This window comes from Dufourea novaeangliae, unplaced genomic scaffold (assembly GCF_001272555.1).
Source record: "Dufourea novaeangliae isolate 0120121106 unplaced genomic scaffold, ASM127255v1 scaffold108, whole genome shotgun sequence".
Taxonomy (NCBI): Eukaryota; Metazoa; Arthropoda; class Insecta; order Hymenoptera; family Halictidae; genus Dufourea; species Dufourea novaeangliae.
In genome coordinates, this window is record NW_015374014.1 from 1,116,718 (window position 1) to 1,139,282 (window position 22,565).

The window sequence follows — 22,565 nt, forward strand, 5'->3', positions numbered from 1 at the left end:
TTGGGAGGATTCCCCTACGGCTGTGTGGAGGCATTACGTGCGACGTGTGACGCACAGCGGCGGCGGGCGGACACCCGAGTCGGGTGACCCGACGGGCAGCGCACACGGACAGAGCTAGAGGTAAGTAGTGCTGAACGGTGGAAATAAAGTGGGAGACGCCGGTAGGTCATAGTGGGGGAACCAAGTTCCACGATTCTGGAATCACTGGTCCTATCATAGGACTCCTATGGCCGGGGGCTCGGGGGAGGGGAGTGATGATCAGTGCTTGCAGTTGATGTTAAGAAAAACAGCATACTCGTCTATATTATTATTACTATTAGTGCCAATCAGAGGTGGGTAAATACGCGAATTTGTTACGTGTATTAAATGCCTTAAATGTCGTAACTGTCGTAAATATGTCATAAATGTTGTATACTGGAATGAAAATATCTATAACGTGTTTCTAACCTATAAAACATTTTTCGTATATATAGGTTATAAAGAAGTGTCAATTTATTAACAATTATAATTCTGATTAAAAACAATTAAATTATATTCAGTTAAAATAGATGAAAAATAGATATTAAAAAATTACTAATAAAATGGGTATAGTATAATAAAGATAATTTGTTTAGATTGAAAATTATGTTAATAAAAGTTTATTTTTATTTTGAACAAAGTAACATTAAGTTACTAGCAAATTTCTTTTCTTTTTTATGTAATATCTCTTTTAGTGTAATTGATTAAGAACATTTTAAGGCATTTATTAATTCATTGAACGATCGATATAAGCCTCCTACAAGGAAGCACTATCAACAACAATTTTGGATGCACAATATGAGCTTGTTAATTCTACAAGATAAGATGCACCACAACATGGAGTATTACTAATTGACGGCTGGAAAAATTTAAAAGTTATTAGTAAAACTGTTATGGCCAATGTTACATCTTACAAGTGGCCAAAAACCTTTTTTTGATTTTTAGAACTTCAGTACAATAAGGGAATCTGGAGAAGTTCTGAGTAAAGTTGTCAAATAATTAATTACTACTGATAGCTTTACATTTATTGATATTAGTATTTTTTCCATAAACGTTTTCAGTGTCATCTGTAGACACTGTAATGTAACTTACTATACTTAAATCATATGTATTGTTATTAATCTTATCATACAAAATTTTATTTACTTGATTGAAAAATTTTCATTTTTTTTATTGCAGACTCTTTTATGTGGTTTAATCTCTTCACAGCTGTACTTCCAATATCACGGTGACATACTGTGCAAAACTCTACATTTTCGCCTTGTTCATTCTTTCTTTTAATGATCTCCAAAGGTTCATATTGATTATATTCTTTTGTATGACCCATTGTTTGGTAATCACAAATAATTTACCTGTATAATAAAAGTTTCAGACTTCTTTATATGCTGAAACATAGTAGCAATAATAATATTTCAAGATTCAAGGTTAGAAAATTAGTAGTATGCTTTTTTCGTTTGGAATGACATCATTTATTTTAAATTTAATATACGTTAGAATCTTGTGAAATCTAACATTTAGAATCAGTTATTATTTTAATCATTAAGTTAAAAAATAGAATAATTAAATTCTATTTTAATATGTACATAGAATCATAATTGTTTTCCAGATAAGTAACAATGAAGTTTACTCAAGTACTTCATAAACACCATCTAGGTAGGGCAATACGAATGATGTGGCAAACAGGCCGAACAAGACCTGTACCAGTTACTAATGCAGAAGAAATTTTAGTATCTCAGGGTTTCAAAGTAGAGGATGCTTTAGAAGTAATAAAACCACCAAAACCATTTCCAAGGTAATGCCATTAATCTTGAGCATTCTGTTGTTTTTACATAGTTATTTCATATGTAATGTTTCAGGTTTTACAAAGTCTTATAAATTTGATAAATTACTCATATTTGCAAAGCTTTATTAATATAGATGTTAATTATTGTATTTCAGTCACCGGTGACTAATGCTAAAATTTTCATTTACATATTATTCTAATTACAATATTAATATTGTAGAACAATGTACATCTATATAATTATTATTGTCATTGAAAGTAAAGGAAGGTAGAAACTAACAAGCGCATGAATTTAAAATTAAATATCTTATTATTGAAAAGAATTTTGAAGGTATATGTTCATGTCAATAATATTGTCCTAATTCTGCAAAATAGTCTGATGGCGAACATATTAAATAATAAATTCATAAAATATATGTAACAGATGTGTAGATGAATCCATACTAAGCACTAATTAAGACAGTGTCTAAACTATAGACTTACCTACTTAGAAAACCATAGGATCTACTTGTGTGTGTGTATGTGAAGCTAGTTGTAATTCACTTATCTTAAATCTTTATTTACTAATTGTCATTTCTTGAAATTAATAGTTTAGACTAGGGATGGCCAACAGGCGGCTCGCAAGCCACTCTGTCTCCCTCCCCTATCGAGCTGCTCACTTCTGTCGTAGGGGACTGTTTCCTCTCCTTACCTACCACGCATCTGCTTGAGATCGCTGCGCATGACGTCAAAACAAGAAGCAGTTAGTGCACACGCTCTGACAGTCAGAAAATGCGCGCGTACTTTCTTGCTTCTCTGTCGTGCGCACGCCGACTCGTTACTTCGCACATTACACCACAGATGAGATATAAGAATAGACCTAACAACTTATGGGACTTGGTGTCCCACGAAAATCACGCTGCTTCGATCGTACCTCTACATAAAAGTTTCCGATTTCAGAAACTATGTTCGACACCGTGATAACGCATGCACACAACACCCGTAACCGCATATAGCGGAACATACATATTGTTGCTTGGGCGCGGCATGACTTCCAATAAATAAAGGCAATATTTATGGAAAGGAAGAATTATTTATTTGAAGAGGAGTACTTAATACTTATCTTGACACGTCTTTTCTGTTCTACGATCGTACCATGACTCTACGTTGTTCCTGTTTTGGATATCGTTACCAAAATGACGCCGCTAATCTGAAGTCTCCCGCTTTAACATTATACAATACGTGCTACCTATCGGGTAACACGTAACAATATATACATTATTGCCCCGGTTTTACCATTATTAGCCCGAATACTGAAATGGTATGGGAGCTTCCGACGCCCCCGAATCATAGGACAGAAAATAACATTGCATGTTAGGTCTATTCTTATATCTCTCGTCTGTGATTACACGAAGTAGTGGGGGGATGATCTGTCGGACGGTAAAGACCATTTCGTCCTTACCAACGACATGTTGGATAGGCCTGGTCTAGATTCCTGTACCTTTATTAAGCCTATTGCTCTTTATTTTTTCCTTTTGTCACCATTTCATTCCAATAATTTTGCCTCAACCCCTTTTTCCACTCTCTGTATCATCTATAATAGTTGATTTTTTAATTTTACTTCAGTTCTCTTTTATATTCTATTTTACCTAAGTCCCTATGGCTCATCCTACTTCCTCCTCACTTCTTTGTACTTTTGTTGCTTTCCTTATTAGACTTGATGTCTTTCTCTCTCCTACTTTCTTCATTGCTTCCCAAAAATTTATTCAATAACTTTAATATTCTTTTATCTACACTAGAGTTGACGTGCCTTCCATAGAGCATGTAGACCCAGATTGGAAGGAAAGAAATTGTTTGATATATAAAGAGCATCATCTTTTACATGGAGGTACATCACAAGCCCTTCAATTGACAAAAACATTAAAAATCGATGATGAAATTCCATCAAGAGTAAAAGATTTGATTGCAGACATCCCAGAACATATAGATGATATAGTACAACGGTATATGAATTATTGTATTTGAATCGGATTGTATATTAATTCAAATTTTAAATGTATTTATGGTTTTAGAAATGTTTACACATCCACTATCTATGATGCACAGCAGGTAAAATTACCAAAATTGAAAGATCCTAATAGACCAAGTTGGGTATTTCCTAGACAATATGGAATAACAAGTACAAGGAAGATGTAGGTATAAAATATTTAATAATACTTATTTTATATTTACTCCTATGTACACCTTCATCTTAAAATCAGAAATTTCTTGTAGGCATAACATAACAAAAAAATTTTTACAATTGTGTGAATCATTATGTGGACTTAATATTGCACAAAATCGATCAATGGTGCATGATGGAATTTTATCTATGTGCATAGGTATGTCATTAAAAAGAATTTATCCTAAAACATACACTAAATTAAATCAGTATTTTATACATATAATGCACTTAATGTGTAAAGTATAAAAAAAGCATAGAACTTCGTATTTCAATTTAAAATATGTCTATCGTTGTTTATGATTAAGAAAAAAAGGAAAAAAGCAATAAGAACATTTTATAAGATTTTAAAAATACCAGCATACTTTTTCATTGAATAACACGAATAATATAAATATATTTAAACATATTCATTATATTATTTTACACTAATAGAAATGTACTGTATTATCAGAATTTTTTGTTGCAAAATTATTGTTATTTCATAATATTTTAGATAGTATTATTCTATACATCTGTATATATCTCTGTAATATATTAGTAAAACTAGAATTTTCCTAATTTCAGATAAAGAATTAGACGTTATAAACTTTTCATTAAAAATGGATCTAATAATGACATCATTAATGCCTTTAACACCAATAGTTGATGCAAGGGCAAATAGTGAGCTTGAAATTCCTGATATTCATCCATTACATTGTACTGTTGGTATAGTGCAAACAAATTCTTATAAGAACGAGGATATATACCGTAAGTCTAATGCAAATATTCGTGTTATATATAGTTTAAATTACAACTACATTATATTATACTTTATAGCAATTGTTACGAATTCTGTGATGAAGAATATTCACACAATATTTATAAATAATAATCCAGAAGAAGTAAAAAATATAACAGAACTTCCAGTCTTTGAAGACCAAATTCATGCACGGTCATTGATAGAATCATTTACAGCAGCAGGAACTTATGCTCGACAAAGGTTCGGATTAGATGTAAAAGAATTACCAGAACCTGTTGTTGTACAATGTATTCAATCGGATAATCAAAATTTTCATTTCTCTGTATATCAACTGAATACATTAGATGTTGATGGTGTACAGGGGATAAAAAATTTTTGGTGGTCAGCACCAACATTAAAACTGTATGAAAAATCGAAGTATGAAAATGGAAAACCATGTCTTTATGAATACAACAATGAAGTATTTAAAAGATTTCTTGCTTTCTATAAGAATTACTAAATAAAAATATTTATTATTAATAAATGAGTGTTATTAAAAGAAAATGAGTATATTTGTTATGATGAATGTCCTATAATTAACTTCATACTTATTAACAAGTTTATTGCATTATATTCAATATAATACGTGTTTATGTAACTGTTACGTAATCATTTATTCTTTCATCTCTATCATTAAACATTTACAACTCTATAATTCTACATTTCTATTCTTTTTTTCAGTTATGTACGTACTAAGTAATGGCTAACAACTTTTCAAAGAGTGTGGTAGCTTGTGTGTTTATAATAATTTCTTTTTGTTTTATCTGATTGTGATGATTACATGGTGATTTTATTACATCTTTCAGTGAAGCATAAGGTTTAGTGTGGAAATATATATGACGTAATGCCTAAAATGAAACATTTTTAAATTATAGGTACTTTCAATTACCAGGTATATTTTTTACATTTAATACATTACTCACCTCACTGGCTGTCAAACGCTTCGACGAATTATAAATAAGTATATTACTAATAAGATTGATAGCTTCAGGTTCTGCATCCTCAACAACATTCTCCCATGCTATTCCTTTATGATATGGAAATGTAATTTTATTAAAATCAGGCAATGTGTTTAACTCAGGCCAAGTTTCTGATGTAGGTGATCCCAAATATTTTAATACTATTGCCAGTTGTTCAATATCTGTTTCTCCCTACAAGTACAGTGTTCTTAGAATATTTTAGTCACTTTCAGTTTAAGTCTTAAACGTACAGTGAACCTTACTGGAAATAAAGGCGATTTGTTGAGTAGTTCACCAAAAATGCAACCAATAGACCACATGTCGATAGCCGATGTATAGTATCTTGCTCCATATAACAGTTCAGGTGCTCTGTACCATCTGGTAGCAATTTGATGAGAGTATGGTCTAGACATATCTGTCCACATTAATCTTCCCAAACCAAAATCTGCTATTTTTAAAACACCTTTTTCATTTATTAATAAATTTGCAGGCTTTAGATCCTAATAAAAATTTTATTATTCATAACTATTAAACTCGCATGGTATTTAAGAATGATTCTTAAATGAAAATACAATAATAACTTATTGAAGTTAATTATATATATAAGTTAATAAATAAAAACCTATTAACAATGATTTAAATGAAACAAAAAATAATTAAATTTCCATACCCTGTGTATTATATTCTTTTCATGTACATAAGCAATACCCTCTAAAATCATCTTTGTATATATTTTCACTTGCACTGATGTTAATACTGTTTCATTATCTTTTATTATTTCCCATAAACTTATTGGCATGTATTCAAAAACCATTATAAAATCTAATCCAACAGGAAAGGCATCAAGTAATTCTATGACCTGTATTATAATAATTCTTTCAATACAATTTATTTATTTAATTTATAGATTTTCAGAAGAAAAAACGTATGTACAATAATTAAATTAATTAATAAACATACATTATGATGTTTTAATTGCTGTAAAATCTTCATCTCACGCATAATAGATATAGATATACCATTTTCAATACTTTTTAAAAGTAACTTTTTTAATGCAACGTTTTTATCTGTTACCGTATCATGTGCCTTCAAAACTATTCCCTGTGCTCCTTCACCAATTTTTTCCATTATTATATATCTGTCCATATTTGTTAATAAAATTGTTTTATCATTACCTAACAATATAAATACTTTTTCCCTAGATGCACTTATTAACTTAAAATATTTTACATATTAAATATAAAATCCTATGAAGAATTGATAAACTCAAATACATTTCTTAAGATTCATAAGATTCATAACATGTAGTTAAAGATAAGTATATGTATATATATATATGGTATAATGAAAGTGAACCAAATATATACTCAACTTCTTTCAAAATTTACTAAGATACTACTTGTTTGTATTTAATAAATCTGTCAATCGTTGCCATGGTCACCCATGGTTACCTGGGTTACCCGGTTACAATCACAGATAGTCATCTGTGGTCGTGGTTACACCCGTCTCATATTTATAAATATGTATATAATACACGGTGTAACAGAAATGTTGAAGGACCCGGAAATGCGAGACTCGTGCGATGATTTGAAATATTTTTTTCCTTAGCAAAAATGTTATCTGAGACCTCTGAAACTTTGTTAACGAGATATACGAGTCTCCCATTTCTTGATTTCTGGATCCTCCAACATTTTTGCTACACCCTGTATATATGTAACCCATGTAACCTATGTATTCACATATATATTATTATGTACATTGTACACATGTGTTTTGCAGTGTTTTGTATCGAAAAGAAGAATACGTGATATAGTTACTGTGATATTAATTATTCGACAAATCAATTATTTTAAAAGACTTAAATTCGTAATTGATGAGTACCTATGTTTTAGTAAAAATAAAAATATATTTTGAATGAAAAATATCTGTAAAGATTACTTATAATAATAAATATTTAGAATTATGAGCGATAAAAGGCCAAATGAATTTTATAAAAAAAAATGGTATTTAAATAAAAAGAAATCAACAAAAGAAGTCAACAAAAGTATTAGTAAGGAATTCTTGTCTTTATAATATAAACAATTTTTATTGTGATTCGTCCATGTACATAAACATGTGATAATATATCATTTTACATTCTATTCAGTAATGATACTGTCATATAAAATAAATATACATAAACACAAGGCAAGGTATATCTTATATTTTTGTATACATAACATTCATATTTTGCAGAGCAAAAAACTAAAGACAATCAAAATAATGAAAAGATATATCGATCTTTAGATCCAATTGAGATAAATAGTGTATTAAATACACATGACTCTTTTGTGAATTTCAATACACCTTATTATGGATGGAAATTATTTTTTCCTGATGAAGGTGTGAATTGAATTACAACATGTATTTTAGTTATTTATAACTAAAATATTATTTATAAACTCTGAAAATGATTAGTGTAATTTAAAAAAAAAAACTTATTTTATGCTACAGAATATGAGGATAATTCTGACACTGTCAAAAAAATTAAAGTAGTGGAGGATTTTATAAACAGGCATCATCGCTTATTGTCTTTTCTTTCACTAGAAAATTTAGAAAATGGAACAGTGTTTGTAATTGATGTATGTGAAATATACACTGATAAGAACTTTTTAAATGAATGGACTGATTTTAAGAAAAACATCTATGAAAATCCTATACACACATTAAATTGTTTCAAACTTGCTATTCATCAGGTATCCTTCAAGTGACACTTTTTCAATGTACATTACTCGGATTACTTAATAAATATGAATTATAATACTTTCAGAAAGTAATAAGTACAGTACCAAACGAAAATTTAAAAAGTTCCATGAATATTATAAGTACACTTTCTACTGTTAGATTAAAAATATTAAATTATCAACCAATTGTATGTCTACAAGACTTGAAAGCAAATTCTTATGGTAGGTGTATAATTTTGTCATTATTTAAGATTTTTATATTTAAATATTTAAATTTTTTAACAGGAAGATTAGTGTCTGTTAGAGGCTGTGTTATAAGAGTAGGTCGTGTGAAACATCTTGCAGAATGGATTGTTTTTGCTTGTCGCAAGTGTCATTTACAAAAAATAGCAAAACAGCCGCAAGGGATTTATACAGTTCCAAAAAAATGCAACATTTGTGGTACATCTAAATTTCATCCATTGTTAGATTCATCACAAGTAAAAAGTATTTCTTTTCAAATGATTAAAATACAAGAACTTTTAAACGATGAACAGGTATCTAATTATATTATAAAACCTATATTTCCATGTCATTTGTTAATTTTGTTTAAGATGTATATGATTACATAAGCATAAAAAGTATTTATTTTTTATGCTTTAGAATAATAAAGGTAGTATGCCTAGAGTTCTTGATGTTGAATTAATGGATGATTTAGTTAATACTTGTATGCCTGGAGATGACATTACTTTAACAGGAATTATAAAGGTATGTAATATATTTAATAGGACATAGAAGCATTTGAAAATCCAGTTAGAATTAAAATTTTTTTCCATTCCTTGATAAAGAAATTATTAAAAAGTTAATACAAATAAAATATTCTTGTATATAATAGAAAATAATGAAGACTGTAAGTTCATCTTATCTTTTCTAAAGCATAATTGTCTTATAAGTTTTTAGTTTATAAGTATATCATGTGATGTTTATTAATATTTGTTTCATAGGGTACTAATAATACTAAAACACGTAATAAAATTTCATTTTCTTTGTATATGGAAGCTATTACTATATTTAATAACAAACAGAGATTTCAAAGTAAAAATATTGTGGATAATGAAATGTCAATAAAGGATTATTTAGCAATAAAGGTAGAACTAATATTGATTATAACATGCTATTATAATTTGAAAAGGTTTGTCCTTATTATTAAATATTTATATTTTTTATGTCTTACATAATAGGAAGTCTATAATACACCAAATATTTTTCTACTATTGGTACATTCTTTGTGTCCAAGTATATATGGTCATGAAATGATCAAAGCCGGATTGATATTAAGTTTATTTGGTGGAAATGCAGAGCATTTAGAATTACGAGACAATATACATATTTTAGTTGTTGGTGATCCTGGTCTTGGAAAATCACAAATGTTGCAAGCATGTTCAAGAATTGCTGCTAAAGGTATCTTTTGCAAAAAGTTCGGTTTTTTCATTTTCTTTATACTTTTAAACATTATAAAATATTCATGTTCAAAGGCGTATATGTATGTGGAAATTCAAGCACATCCTCGGGATTGACGATTACGCTTACAAAAGAAAATAAAACTAACAACTTTGCTTTAGAACCAGGTGCATTAGTTTTAGCAGATAGAGGCTGTTGTTGTATAGATGAATTTGATAAAATGTCTAAACAACATTCGGTAAAATTTTATATAAAATATTTTGAAGTTAATGTCTTTAAAATTACATTTACACAGTTACTAAAATTCTTTATGCTTTATTAAATTATGATACAAACATCCATTTCCTTTAATAGGCATTATTAGAATCTATGGAACAGCAAAGTGTAAGTGTTGCTAAATCAGGAGTAATTTGTTCTCTTCCTACAAGAACTTCCATTCTTGCAGCAGCTAATCCAGTTAGTGGTCGATTTAACAGAAGCAAAACAGTACTACAAAACTTGAAAATGAGTTCACCTCTCTTATCACGTTTTGATTTAATATTTTTATTACTAGATGAACCAAATAAGGTACATACTTGTGATGATATTTCTTAATAATTCTGTGAATGAGAACCTGACACTATAATGACATATATTTTATTCATAATAGCGTATAGACGATTTATTATGTAAACATGTTATGTCGGTTCATACTGGCTTCAATACAATTAATAGAACACAAACGAATGCCTCTCAACATACAGACATAGATGTAACTAATTCTACATTAAGGTAATTAAAAAATATTAAGCTTATTAAAATCGTAATTAATACTTAAAGAGTTAATTATTTATACTAAAACATAATTAATTTTGCAGAGATAGACTTGCTTCTTTTATAACTGAAAGTATCAGTGCCATTCCACAATCACTTCTTAGAAAGTACATTTCATATGCACGTCAGTATGTTAAACCAAAGCTTACTAAAGAAGCGGCTAAAGTACTACAGAACTATTATCTAGAACTTAGAAGAAGAAGTGATAAATTTAGTGGTCTGTCTGTTTATAATAGACAGTTAGAAGCTATGATAAGATTAACTGAGGTTTAGTTCTTAAAATATTTATATATATGTTAAATTTAAATTTTATTATTTAAGAACAGAATTTAAGTTAATATTATTGCACAGGCCAGAGCAAAATTGGAATTACGTACTCAAGCAACTGAAGCAGATGCTTTCGATGTAATAGATATTCTACGATATACATTTGATAACAGTGTGGTTAGTTGGCCATCGCTAAGTAATCACAAAGTAACCGATAGAAAAGTAAGCAAATTGATCTTTTCATAATATTGAGGGATAACAGATTAATAATGAAACTTTTTTTTTAAAGGTCAAAGAATTTATACAATTATTAAAAAAGGAGACGTTTTTTGATAACACTAAAACATTTTCTACAAAACGATTACGAGAAATCGCTTCGGATGGGAAAGTTATAGTAAATGATTTTTCTCAGTTGATTGAAAAATTAAATGAAAGTGGTATCTTATTAAAAACTGGAAGTAATTCTTTCAAATTTATTCCAAACTAGCAATATTTTAATTTGTATAACTATAAAGAGTGTCTCAGCTAACTTGATCACCTTAAATAATGATTTAACGGTACACTTTATGAAAATTTTGAGACGTAGTACTTAAATGGCATCACGGGTCACATCTTATAAGGTACATGCTTTTTTTGCAAGTGGATGCATTTCAGAGATTTCATGGTCAACTTGATTTTTTTTAATGAAATGACCTATTTTTTGTAGCATAGATCGATAGAGTATCAATTGCCGAGTAAAAATGTGTTGACCTTCATACGTCCCAAACCTAATAGTTAACGAGATATTTACAAAGTAATCATTGTATTGAAATCGCTGTATTGAAGTTAAGGGGCATCAGTTCAAGCACCTATAGCTTACAGAATACAAAAATTATTTTTTAAATATCACGTTAACTATGTATTAGGTTTAGGATGTGTGAAGGTCAACATATTTTTACTCAGAATTTTCTACTCTATCGATCTATGGTACAAAAAATAGATCATTCTATAAAAAAAAATCAAGGTGACCTCGAAATCTCTGAAGTGTCCCCCCCCCTCCCCCAAAGCATGTACCTTATAAGATGTGACCCGTGATGCCATGTAAGTTACACGCTTTGAAATTTTCATATGGTGTACCGTTAAGTCATTATTCGAGGTGATCAAGTTAGCTGAGACACCCTGTATAAGCATGGAGACTGTACATATTTACTGTAATATTATATGACAAATTTAGAATTATTAGTTTTACTAGTTATACAAGATTAGAAATATTTGTTTCATAATATTATTATATAGGGTGTCATTAACTCGCAGTACAACCTAGTAGGTGGTAATTCTTTTCGCAAATATCGACTTTGAAAATTGATCTGAAACATGCGTATTCGCTTGGTAGTAAGTAGAAACGGAATGCAATGAACAGACGCGCTAACTTCGTCCTATTCAATTGTACGCGTATGTATCCAGCAGATTTTCAAAGTCGATTTATGGAAAACGCAGTCTCGAATGAACAAATCTTATTCTATATTTTCGACTTATTTTTTCACGCTGAATTACTCCCTACCCGGTTATACCATTAGTTATATGACACCCTGTATATGATTATTTAATTTATTGTATACATGAAAAACAAGTACATTTCTCGAATTATATTGTATTATCATTCTATTTTTTCTATTGTCATTTAATACAATTATACCTTAGTGTCATTACGACAAGATTATTTTATATTTTCGAAATATTATATAAATGTAAATTACAACCGAAATTGCCATTTGCTTTTATACTTCGAAACAATCTGCTTTACACGGTAAACGCCAATACATGTAAAGACAACACTGTGGTCTCGGGACGTGAAAACAACCAGGTCTGCAGCATGGTCCTTTGGGAACATATATTTTTGGTCGTGAAGCATGTGGAGGAGGTATAGTAACTTTGCATCTGTTTGACAAAATTGTAACAAATTAATTTATTATGAAAATGCGTATCATTTAACCTCGTTACTGATATCATTTATTTAACAAAGTACGTTTAAATCACTACTTAAACTTTGAGGGTGTATAACCACAAGTAGTTAATGGTATTTACATTAGAATAAGTGATCAGTTGTGAGTCGTGCCGAGCGGACAAAGTGATACATATTATTTCAATGAAGATCTACCCTAGAAAAATGTTGTCCATTTAATAGGACGTGTTGCAACTCTGCCTAGGCATCTTGCTGTACATGCAGGTGGGCAATATGGAACGCATTTCGGCGGACAAGGTCCGCACGGCACTGGTGGTGTGCATATTGTTATTTTACAGGGTGGTGGGCAAGCCAAGCAAGGCGATGGGCAACACAAGTAAGGTACACACGATGGCGAGGATGGTAAACAGCACGGGGTAGCAGGTGTTGAGCAACACATCATTGGGGGACAGCACGCCGGACTTCCTCCACAAGACATTCTAATGATTTTACTCTTATTTCTGAGAGTTTTGTTTTTTTTTCTATTATTTTACTTAAGTATACAAACTTTAAATTTTGACATCTGTTAACGAAATATGTAATGATAAAAACAGTTGAAATTTTAATACATCTTTCATTTATTCATTATGGATCAATCACAAATATATTCAGATCGTATCAAAATTTTTTGGAGTTAATAATTTCAGTTTCGAGCTATAGTAAAAAAATTAATTAGTAAAAAGTATACGTTAAACATGATAAGTGCATAAAAAGATGCAAAATTTTTAATTTCCATAAAAATTGAATAAAATCAAAATTTTTGTGTGGACCCATTTAAATTAACCGTATCAAAAATGCCGTGCGATGGAAAGAATCCGAATTGTGAAAAAAGACGAGAATTACTATCACAGTTGAAATGTTTAATCAGTTCTATGGATATGAAGTAAGATCACAGATATCTTTAATCGGTGTGGGGGAATTTCATAAATTCTTTTCTGTAGAAAACCATGTGAATGGGATGAACCATTTTGTCCACCTCCTGTGGTTTGTCCTGTTTCACCTTGTAATGAATTACCTTGTTGCGTGAGTATAAATTAAAGTTTTCATTCCTGTTTATGTAAGTATATCGCACATTCCTAATCCTCCTTATGTACTTATTTTCAAAACATAGTAAAGGAGAATACAAAAAGTATTACTAAGTATTTACTAAAAATGTAATACAGTTACTTATCTAAATGAAATCATAATAAAGTTTGTTATCAATCTATTTTGTTTTGTAAATAAAAGTTTTGCATTTTGTTGCTTCTTAGTTGTTTTTTATAAACATTTTATTTTGCAACTAAGTATTTTGTTCTACATAAACAAAGTGAAAATGTGAAATAACATTTTTCATCAGACACATGTAATAGTGCGTACAATTTGATTCTCGAGTGATCGCATTACTGATTCTTTCTATCAATATTCGTAACTAATATTAATGTTACAGTACTATTTGTACTTTCCTCGATAATTTAATATAAATTCAGGGATAGAACATAATAAGATCGATGGGGAAAAAAAAAGATAGTAAGAAAACGTTGTACCCACTACTGAATAAATTGGAATGCTCAGTGATATAATGAATAAAAGTTCCACTAAAATTGGAGGATATTTCAGTTCATAGCTTCTCTAAATAAAATTCTAAAAATCAAATTATTCTTCTGACCAATAAACTAGGAATATATATCTTGAACAGGACAAGATAATGTTGACTTTTTACCGTTTTAATGCCTTAATAGAACAATGTTACATTTTCTATTTTAAATTTCAGAGTCCTGTTAAACGTTGTAAAAGCTTCGAATTCCGGGCAAGTATTCTATATAGATGCGAGTGCATTAAAAGGAACGGCTTACAGGATAGATGCATGATGTGGGATTGTATGGGTAGACCGGAGTGCATGACAAAATTGTATCCAGTTTGTGGTCCAGGCCAATACGCATTATTGAAATTAACGGACTTAGGGGATGCTGAAGTTGCTTTGAGAAAGTTTTATTGTATCGATAAAGCCCGAGAATCTGCTTTGGCAGCATACTGTAGATTAGTTTGCAGTGGTGCTAAAGATGATTGTTGTGGGCAAAAGTCACTGTGTCCGCCCAATCCGTGTTGTCCACCCGCACCTGATCCATGTTGTCCACCCGCACCTAATCCATGTTGCCCACCCTGCTTTCCTTCTTGTATACCAACGACATCAGTACCACCCTGTGTTTCTTATAAAATTTGCGTACCGTGTCCGCCTCCCTGTCCCCCACCTTGTGCACCATGTTGTCCTCCACCGTGTCCACCACCCTGCCCTCCAATATGTTCCCCATGTGGTCCCCCATGCGGTCCACCATGTTGTCCACCATGTGGTCCACCATGTGGTCCACCATGTGGTCCACCATGTCCACCATGTGGTCCACCATGTGGTTCACCATGTGGTCCACCATGTGGTCTACCATGCGGCCCACCGTGTTTTCCACGTTGCCTTCCACCATGTTCACCGTGTTGTCCTCCACCTTGTCCTCCACCATGTTCACCGTGTTGTCCTCCACCATGTCCTCCACCATGTTGTCCACCCTCTTTACTACGTTGCGCTCCGCCATGTTCACCATGTTTCCCTCAGTGTCCATCGCCTTGTTCACCATGCTGTCCATTACCGTGTCCGCCACCATGTCCACCCCCATGCCCTCCTCCATGTCCGCCATGTTTACCATGCATACCGTACTGTTCTCCTTGTCCACCGCCTTATGTCTTTTGTAGCCCTCCTTGTGTTTCCTGTCCACCCTGCTAATTATCTAAACCGCGTGTATAAATTTGTTTATCGTGGCCGAATATCGTGCATATTCTATAAGAATCTCGGTAATTAAATAGAAGTAAAATTGTTTTCTTTCTGCTATTAAATACAAACTATATTTTTGTAATTTCGCTCACGTTGTAATTATCCACTTAAAATTGTAGAAATTTATTTAAGAACGTACAACTGATGTATTATGTTTGGTATAATAAAGAACATACTTTTTGAAGAACAGCCAAGTCGTTTATTATTACATTTACTAAGTTACATCAGATTGCACAGTAGTACTGACTATTTAGAGTACCGACCGTTCTAGCCGGCACTAGAACGAGAGGACAATAGCTGGAGTAACTTTTCTGTCTTTCTAATGGGTTGTTGATGGGGGATTCTTCTACGCCTGTACAGAGAGCCCTCGTTGAGTGTGAAGGCTTCAGTTCCGTGGCGTCACATTCACGCTGTAGGCGAAAAGTTGTTCAGCACCTCATCAATTGGTTTTTTGCTCGAAGCTCGAGCTTCGGTAGCTGGCCTTTGTAGTATTTCGAATGTAGAAAAGAACAAGCGAGTAGAAAACAGAAAGAGAATTACTTCTGTTTCCATTCGAGTCCGCTGCGTGGCCCGCCTGCGATGCTCTCGCCGACGAATGGTTACATTATAGCCGACCACACAGTTCGATTGTGTGTATACCGTTTCAGCCAATAATAACAATACGTGTGACTGGAGGTGATCCAGCTACATTTGATTCGTCTGCAGCTCTCTGGACATTCGATCACGTTTGAACGCTTCAACTAATCGTCGTACACAACACAGTCGTATATTTCCCCACTCCGCCCGTTGAGTCCATCGAGTGCATACATTGTTGCCCCAGCACACCGAGACGACTTTCCATTCACAAGCCAAAAAAAAGATTACATTCCCGAGTAAATTTTTTTGGCTGCTTCAACTCTCACTACCTTTTTGTATTTCACTCGCTGTCCTTTTCTTCGAGTCGGACTTAAAAGGAAGGATCCGAACCCAAAAATTCTGATTTTAATAACTCTTTGCATAAATATTTTTGCGTTTTTTAAAAAATATAACTTTGTAACGGTACGAGATAGAACAAAATTTTAAATACAGAAATTGTTCAGTTCTTTTGGACTATTACTCCGCCAAAAGAAAAATTTTCTACGCTGCGTGATATATAAACAAAATTAATTTTTTGTTATTTTTTACATATAAATTCTTAACTTCTACTCATCTTCGGTGGACATGAGCTCTGAACATTTGTCGAATATTTACTGCACTGCTATGTTCGATAGCAGAGGCCCAATCTCTATGAACTTGTGGGTACGTAATATCCAAAACTGGAATAGAAACCTGTTGATTATGGAAGTGAAGTTATGGCTAAAACAATATTAATGTAGAACTTATATAGTGTAGAATTTTTTGTATTTTTGAAAGTTGATTGGTTATTATTGACAGTGATCAGGGATAAATGAGGGATGATACATTATTGATAAATGAACTTTCTATGAAATTATTTAAATGTTTTTTTAAAAATTGGTTGATATCACGAAATGGGTAAATCATATTATGCCTTGCAAATGAGCCGTACTTAATTATTCCAAACAAACATTCTGCTTTAGTTAAACTACTCTACTTCATGTACGTGTAAATAATTTATCTACTGATGGGAATCGGTACATGGCTTAGCCATGCCGAGGGCCACCTTTTCGAACTATGTAAAATGTATAAGCTTTCCGCGCAAGAGCGTTTACGTCAGCTATGTAGTACTTTATATGTATGTATAAAGCAGTGGGACAGTTTTTCTTCGTAAATTCCTCTAAAAAATCATGGAATATATTTATATTCGTGAAAATTATACAGAAGTATACAAATCGACTTATTTATTTACTTTGCTGCGCATAAAAATATTCCTACGTAAAGTACTCAGTTAGCACATGACGCCTTCAAGACGCGGTATATATTTTACGGTACAATATATAGGTCTAAGGCGTCTTTAAGCCGTTTTCAAGGCGTCATATGTATTATCTGGGTATTGTCATTTTTAATCGCTGTAATAACATCTACAAACACATTGGCAGTGTGTGCTTGTGCTAAACGGTGAGGTCTATAATTATTTAATTTTTCTCTGGTGGAAACTGTTGCGGATACTGACATCGGAGGAATTTTGCGGGCGGACATATCGGCCACGGTTTAACTAGACAGTCGGTTTGTCCTTGACATGAGGTCAATGGACAAGAATCTTGAAGGCCATCTCTGTGCACACAGTAGCACCTTGTGAATAAAATTCCACCTCTCATTTCAGGAAGTTTTAAATTAACCGACTGAAAAAAATAGTTTTTTAAAACATTTTTTAAATCAGTTCACAGAACGTAATGTTTCTATATGTATGTAGAGAGCTCTTGAAGAAACATTCTCATCCCAAATGAAGTTATTCTAGTGTCTTATTTTAAATGTTTTATCCTTTTCGTTTACTTGATTCTCATAGGATTACCAAATCACTGCAATTGTCCTTCCCGCTGGGTTTTGTTTGCAAAATGCCTTTCTTTGCAATCTTTACGTCTTTCACAGGTACATTTGTTTTACACTTAGTAAGTGACTTTTTCTTCGATACTGTAGCATCCTTTTCTTCTATTGGAATCATCATGAACATAGGCGGGGGTGACTTCTTCGGCTCTTTCACTTGTTGTGCTTGTTTCAACAAATCCATTTGATGGTAGCTATTGTATATAACATGATTAAGCATAAGCATTCATGAAATTAGTACAAAAAATATTAAATAATTCCTTTTTGTAGTAATAGTAGAAAATGGTAGCTACAACAAGAATAACAAGAAATATACGTTCGTGTGAGCGCAAAAGAAAAGCGTATTTCATAAGAAGAAATGAAAGTACCTACAGACAGTAGAAACGTAAAATACAGATTAGTAAAAAGAGAATATGTCAAAAAAAGTAAACTAATTATATGTTCAAAATGCGCGTTCAAAGTACAGATGTGTAATATAAAATAAGTTAATATAAAAATGTTTACAAGAGAAACTAAGATGGCTGTTGGTGTTTTTAAGTTGCCTAAAAGAAAACTATCCATTTCAATCAATAAACTTATCCTCAAGTCTGTCAACTGGTAATGGGGAATAAAAATTTATAATGAAATAAAAATTCGTAACATATTAACTAAAAATATACAGTGTAAACTACTGTAAAATGTGAATTTGTTATGGCAGAAATGGAAAATCAATCTTGCAATAGCTTTAACCTAGCACTTGAGGTGTCTCTGAGAATAAAGTAAATAATACAATTACAGTAACTATAATTTGTGTTAGTTTAAGGAAAATAAAGCAATCCACAGAATATCAAACTATACGCAAATATATACAATTTTTCTATCCACAAAAGATTTGTTCCATAAAGTTGTAACGTTATTAAATATATATACTTATTTAAAAAATTTTCTCAACAGAATATTTTCCGCATAACCAGATCAAATAACTAAATTCTATTTATTAATTACAATATAAACTAATTAAACTAACCATTCTAAGGCAGTCATTGCGGCCTTTAATCCGCATATTATATTTGTTGGATCAACTATTTGTGTTGTAGACATGTTGCTTTATTAATATTTTTATATAGAACAATAATATACTTGTTAATTTACAATTATTTTGTACTTGTTAATTTTTCATTATATAAAAATGTAAGATTAGACAAAAATTTAAGTGAACATTGTGAAATTTAAAATTTTTGGTTTTATACTGATTGTGCTATTTTTACTTTTTCTCTAATGTTTGCAACTTCGCGAAATATGATGCAACTATACATATATATATTAAAAAATGTTCATGAAAAACGGACCATTGAAATAATTATCTTAATTTTGATAAATATCAATAATTATCATGTATACATATTTAAAATAGTCTGACGGCGAAATGTAGCCGAGAAAATCTTTTTTCCTAAAATCATTTTTAATATTGTCCGTGGAATTATATTAAAAATTACAAGATTCATTCATAAATGAAGTTAATGCAATGAGCAACTTGAAGTTTAATAAAACATTATCGATTCGTCGGGTCATAAAAATTGGTATAGATTGTAATGGAAAATAAGTCTAAGGGTTATTAAACAAATATTATCATTATATTTTAAAATAAAGTTATTTTCTATTGCGTTCTAATAACTTTAATTACATTTAGCGAAACTATTTTAGTAAACAACAGTTGATTGAAATATAGTATTCACTTTGAACAGAATATCGATATTAAACATGTTTACTTTTATTATATTTCATAGATGATAGTATAATACAATTTTTTTATTTTACAATTGCAACGGACTTTATAGTAAATGGGCAGAATTTCAGTAACAACAGGGTCTTGGACATTGTGGCGCCAAACAGCTTGGTTGTGGACAGCAGTCTGGTCCTCGTCGATACCATTTATCCGTCTGTCAAAAACAAGACATTTAAGAAATCAAATTACATGTCGCATAATATATTAATTAACGTAACAATTAAAATTACAATTTAAAATTATCTAATTTGTTATAATTATTAGAAATGTAGATAAATTTAATTATCAACCCAGTAGCTACATTTTATTGTTCATTCTATTTATTTATCAACATTTTAAGTACCAAATTAAATCTCTAAAAGCAATAAGTAACAAATTGAATCGAACAAGTAAAATGTCACAAAAAATGTATACACAGGAAAGATAGAAATGGCGTTTAAATATTTTAAAAAATCAGAAAATATACAGTGACTCGCATTTGTTCACATACTTTCGAAACAACAATTAAGTTTAGTAATTTGTATACAATCACTATTTATGTAAACTCATTATTTTTACTTTTGTGTCATCCTTCTGTGCTAATTTTTCTTAATTTTGAAATAACATTGTGAGTCACTGTAATTACAGTGAAAAAGTTTTGTTTGAGAAGATTGCTGAAGCAATAGAATTATAAAACTGAATAAACTATGTTTACGTACACCCTGCACTACATAACTTCGGCCTGGTATAACATACAGTAAATCTGTTCCAATACTATTTAAATTCGAAGTAAAGCGGATTTCAGCAGTAGAACTGTATGTAATGAGTGGTCTCTTCATAGGAACTGTCCAGGATGGTTTGCATTCTTCAGGACTTGGTTTCACGGACCAGGCTTCTGGATCATACCTACAGTCGTACTTTACACACATCATCGGTTTCGTAGTTTTCCTAAAGAAGACACGAATAGATTTTCAAAATACATATTAAATTACTTTTAATTCAATGGTATTAATAACAAATTTTTTTTAAAACAAACTATGAATTCTCTTTAAATAATTATTATCTATTCTTACAAACATGCCATTTTCTCTGAAAGATATCTTATGCGTTCAAGTTCTTGTCCAGAATTTGAGAGTTTATTATTCGAAAATCCCCATTTTCCGATTGCTTCTGCTACACCCGTGCCACAACCCCTCGAAAATTCAAAGTTGCATCCCATTTTCGTTTTGACTGTATCAATAATTTGTGATCACAAATAATTTAATTAATTCAAACTTTAAGATGTGTACTTGGAAATTTCTTCAACACAAAAAATACATTAAATTTAGTGGCTATAAGATCAAAAGAATCTAAATATTACATGAACTGAAATACGTCATAATTGTTGCTATAGTATCCGAATAAAAAATAAGTTTATTTCCAAACTTCATGTAAAATAAATCCTTATTATATCAGGTACAGTAAATAAGTATGTACATAAAATCTTGAAGACGCGTATTTAATAAAATAAGTGAAATAAAAATAATTATTAAAATTGTTACGTTATCATTAAAACTTTACAAAATAGACGATAATTGTTACATATAATTACAGATACTATATACATACATACATATACATATTAATATAAACATGTTTCTCGTACTATATTTGATTCTGCTTTATTTATCATTTTTGTTCTATGATACTCTATTTATAAACAATATTACTTTCGGTAATTTGTCAGAAACTCTCTACCGATGCTTTGATTTTTAATAGGAACTGCATTCCTCAGGGATTCTGGGGTAAGTGCTGTGCGTGTGGAATCGGGACCTCCATCCAACGCTTTTACATGTATAAATTGTAAAGGTAACTTTGCGTAACTTTGCGTAACTTTGCTGGTAAAACACTTGTTTACCTGTTTAATATACATACATATATAATTATTATAAATATTATTTCCAGTGTTATACTCCTTCAAATATTTGTAAAGGATTTTATGGAAATGTACTATAACCAACTGTCTTCCTATTGTTGCTTTATTGTAGATACTCAACAATTGGCCCTACAGAAAGAAACCTCCAGTTGGCCTTCGTAGTATAGTGACGTGGGCCCTACGTTGGGTATAATTGTTGGGCCAGTTGCAAAAAGGGTGACAATACTAACTGTTGCATACTACATAGGGTACGTGTATATGGTGCAACAGTTTCCCGATCGTAATAGACCTTCACTTTCTGTCTTCGCAAACATTATAGAAAAGTTTCAAAAAACCGGAAATGTGAATAACAAAACACGGAATCGAGCCAAAAGAGCAACTGATGATGGAAAAACGATACACATTGTAGCAGCTGTAATACGAGATCCACATGTTAGTACGAGGCAACTTGAACGCGAGAGTGACATCAATCGACGAAGTATTTTGCGTTAACCAATGTCACCCGTTTCATATTTCATTTCATCAACAATTAAGTGAAAATGCTTTTTAAATATTTTTACAGTTTTCCAAATAGCACCTACACAAAGTGCAAGACGATGAAGTGTTCTTAAATAAAATTTACAATGGCTGAGAGAAGTAGACAAGCAGAGATCTTGGTCTGTA

The 22,565-nt window shown here is 31.2% G+C and overlaps 6 protein-coding genes across 8 annotated transcripts; 3 read left to right on the forward strand and 3 right to left on the reverse strand.

Moving 5' to 3' along the window:
- Positions 1 to 260: 260 nt before the first annotated feature.
- LOC107188767 (39S ribosomal protein L37, mitochondrial) lies at positions 261 to 5,260 on the forward strand. 3 transcript variants are annotated; one of them, XM_015577121.1, is made up of 7 exons: positions 261 to 332; positions 1,625 to 1,810; positions 3,580 to 3,783; positions 3,853 to 3,972; positions 4,055 to 4,161; positions 4,569 to 4,751; positions 4,821 to 5,260. In XM_015577121.1, exons 2-7 carry the CDS (start codon positions 1,635 to 1,637, stop codon positions 5,240 to 5,242), a joined length of 1,212 nt encoding a protein of 403 aa, XP_015432607.1. In that variant the 5' UTR covers positions 261 to 332; positions 1,625 to 1,634; the 3' UTR covers positions 5,243 to 5,260. The 3 variants fall into 3 exon arrangements, with proteins under 3 accessions (XP_015432607.1, XP_015432608.1, XP_015432609.1); XM_015577122.1 differs by lacking the exon at positions 261 to 332 and adding an exon at positions 1,276 to 1,311; XM_015577123.1 differs by lacking the exon at positions 261 to 332 and adding an exon at positions 1,407 to 1,442.
- A 214-nt stretch (positions 5,261 to 5,474) lies between these two features.
- Positions 5,475 to 6,887, reverse strand: LOC107188787 (cyclin-dependent kinase 20-like). Its single transcript, XM_015577145.1, has 5 exons — positions 6,702 to 6,887; positions 6,412 to 6,600; positions 6,005 to 6,241; positions 5,706 to 5,933; positions 5,475 to 5,630 (listed from the first exon to the last, which is right to left on the reverse strand). The coding sequence occupies exons 1-5, from the start codon at positions 6,885 to 6,887 to the stop codon at positions 5,475 to 5,477; spliced, it is 996 nt and encodes a 331-aa protein (XP_015432631.1).
- An 816-nt stretch (positions 6,888 to 7,703) lies between these two features.
- Positions 7,704 to 11,471, forward strand: LOC107188704 (DNA helicase MCM8-like). The gene is made up of 14 exons (XM_015577045.1): positions 7,704 to 7,791; positions 7,992 to 8,123; positions 8,235 to 8,476; positions 8,551 to 8,686; positions 8,750 to 9,000; positions 9,107 to 9,211; positions 9,448 to 9,591; positions 9,685 to 9,904; positions 9,979 to 10,142; positions 10,259 to 10,471; positions 10,554 to 10,675; positions 10,762 to 10,984; positions 11,069 to 11,206; positions 11,274 to 11,471. The coding sequence occupies exons 1-14, from the start codon at positions 7,704 to 7,706 to the stop codon at positions 11,469 to 11,471; spliced, it is 2,376 nt and encodes a 791-aa protein (XP_015432531.1).
- Positions 11,472 to 13,759: 2,288 nt separating this feature from the next.
- LOC107188705 (leucine-rich repeat extensin-like protein 3) lies at positions 13,760 to 15,714 on the forward strand. The gene is made up of 3 exons (XM_015577046.1): positions 13,760 to 13,848; positions 13,907 to 13,988; positions 14,716 to 15,714. The coding sequence occupies exons 1-3, from the start codon at positions 13,760 to 13,762 to the stop codon at positions 15,712 to 15,714; spliced, it is 1,170 nt and encodes a 389-aa protein (XP_015432532.1).
- A 2,120-nt stretch (positions 15,715 to 17,834) lies between these two features.
- On the reverse strand, positions 17,835 to 19,323 carry LOC107188706. The gene is made up of 3 exons (XM_015577047.1): positions 19,250 to 19,323; positions 18,212 to 18,437; positions 17,835 to 18,041 (listed from the first exon to the last, which is right to left on the reverse strand). Exons 1-3 carry the CDS (start codon positions 19,321 to 19,323, stop codon positions 17,835 to 17,837), a joined length of 507 nt encoding a protein of 168 aa, XP_015432533.1.
- A 752-nt stretch (positions 19,324 to 20,075) lies between these two features.
- LOC107188707 lies at positions 20,076 to 21,206 on the reverse strand. The gene is made up of 3 exons (XM_015577049.1): positions 21,061 to 21,206; positions 20,707 to 20,935; positions 20,076 to 20,162 (listed from the first exon to the last, which is right to left on the reverse strand). The coding sequence occupies exons 1-3, from the start codon at positions 21,204 to 21,206 to the stop codon at positions 20,076 to 20,078; spliced, it is 462 nt and encodes a 153-aa protein (XP_015432535.1).
- Positions 21,207 to 22,565: the final 1,359 nt, after the last annotated feature.

Bases quoted from the DNA above. Each gene is read 5' to 3' on its own strand.
- LOC107188707 (XM_015577049.1), bottom strand. From the start codon at position 21,206: ATGGGATGCAACTTTGAATTTTCGAGGGGTTGTGGCACGGGTGTAGCA. The intron at 20,936-21,060 runs GTAAGAATAGAT...TGTCTTCTTTAG, and splicing joins TCAGAGAAAATGGCATGTTT to GAAAACTACGAAACCGATGA. The intron at 20,163-20,706 runs GTACGTAAACAT...TGTTTTTGACAG, and splicing joins GAAGTTATGTAGTGCAGGGT to ACGGATAAATGGTATCGACG.
- LOC107188787 (XM_015577145.1), bottom strand. From the start codon at position 6,887: ATGGACAGATATATAATAATGGAAAAAATTGGTGAAGGAGCACAGGGA. The intron at 6,601-6,701 runs GTATGTTTATTA...ATTATAATACAG, and splicing joins AGCAATTAAAACATCATAAT to GTCATAGAATTACTTGATGC. The intron at 5,631-5,705 runs GTGAGTAATGTA...GTTTCATTTTAG, and splicing joins AGCGTTTGACAGCCAGTGAG to GCATTACGTCATATATATTT.
- LOC107188706 (XM_015577047.1), bottom strand. From the start codon at position 19,323: ATGTCTACAACACAAATAGTTGATCCAACAAATATAATATGCGGATTA. The intron at 18,438-19,249 runs GTTAGTTTAATT...TATATACAATAG, and splicing joins GCAATGACTGCCTTAGAATG to CTACCATCAAATGGATTTGT. The intron at 18,042-18,211 runs GTAATCCTATGA...TATTTTTTTCAG, and splicing joins AGGACAATTGCAGTGATTTG to TCGGTTAATTTAAAACTTCC.
- LOC107188704 (XM_015577045.1), top strand. From the start codon at position 7,704: ATGAGCGATAAAAGGCCAAATGAATTTTATAAAAAAAAATGGTATTTA. The intron at 9,212-9,447 runs GTATGTAATATA...TTTGTTTCATAG, and splicing joins CTTTAACAGGAATTATAAAG to GGTACTAATAATACTAAAAC. The intron at 10,676-10,761 runs GTAATTAAAAAA...TTAATTTTGCAG, and splicing joins GTAACTAATTCTACATTAAG to AGATAGACTTGCTTCTTTTA.
- LOC107188705 (XM_015577046.1), top strand. From the start codon at position 13,760: ATGCCGTGCGATGGAAAGAATCCGAATTGTGAAAAAAGACGAGAATTA. The intron at 13,849-13,906 runs GTAAGATCACAG...TCTTTTCTGTAG, and splicing joins ATCAGTTCTATGGATATGAA to AAAACCATGTGAATGGGATG. The intron at 13,989-14,715 runs GTGAGTATAAAT...TTTAAATTTCAG, and splicing joins GTAATGAATTACCTTGTTGC to AGTCCTGTTAAACGTTGTAA.
- LOC107188767 (XM_015577121.1), top strand. From the start codon at position 1,635: ATGAAGTTTACTCAAGTACTTCATAAACACCATCTAGGTAGGGCAATA. The intron at 3,784-3,852 runs GTATATGAATTA...TTATGGTTTTAG, and splicing joins ATAGATGATATAGTACAACG to AAATGTTTACACATCCACTA. The intron at 4,162-4,568 runs GTATGTCATTAA...TCCTAATTTCAG, and splicing joins AATTTTATCTATGTGCATAG to ATAAAGAATTAGACGTTATA.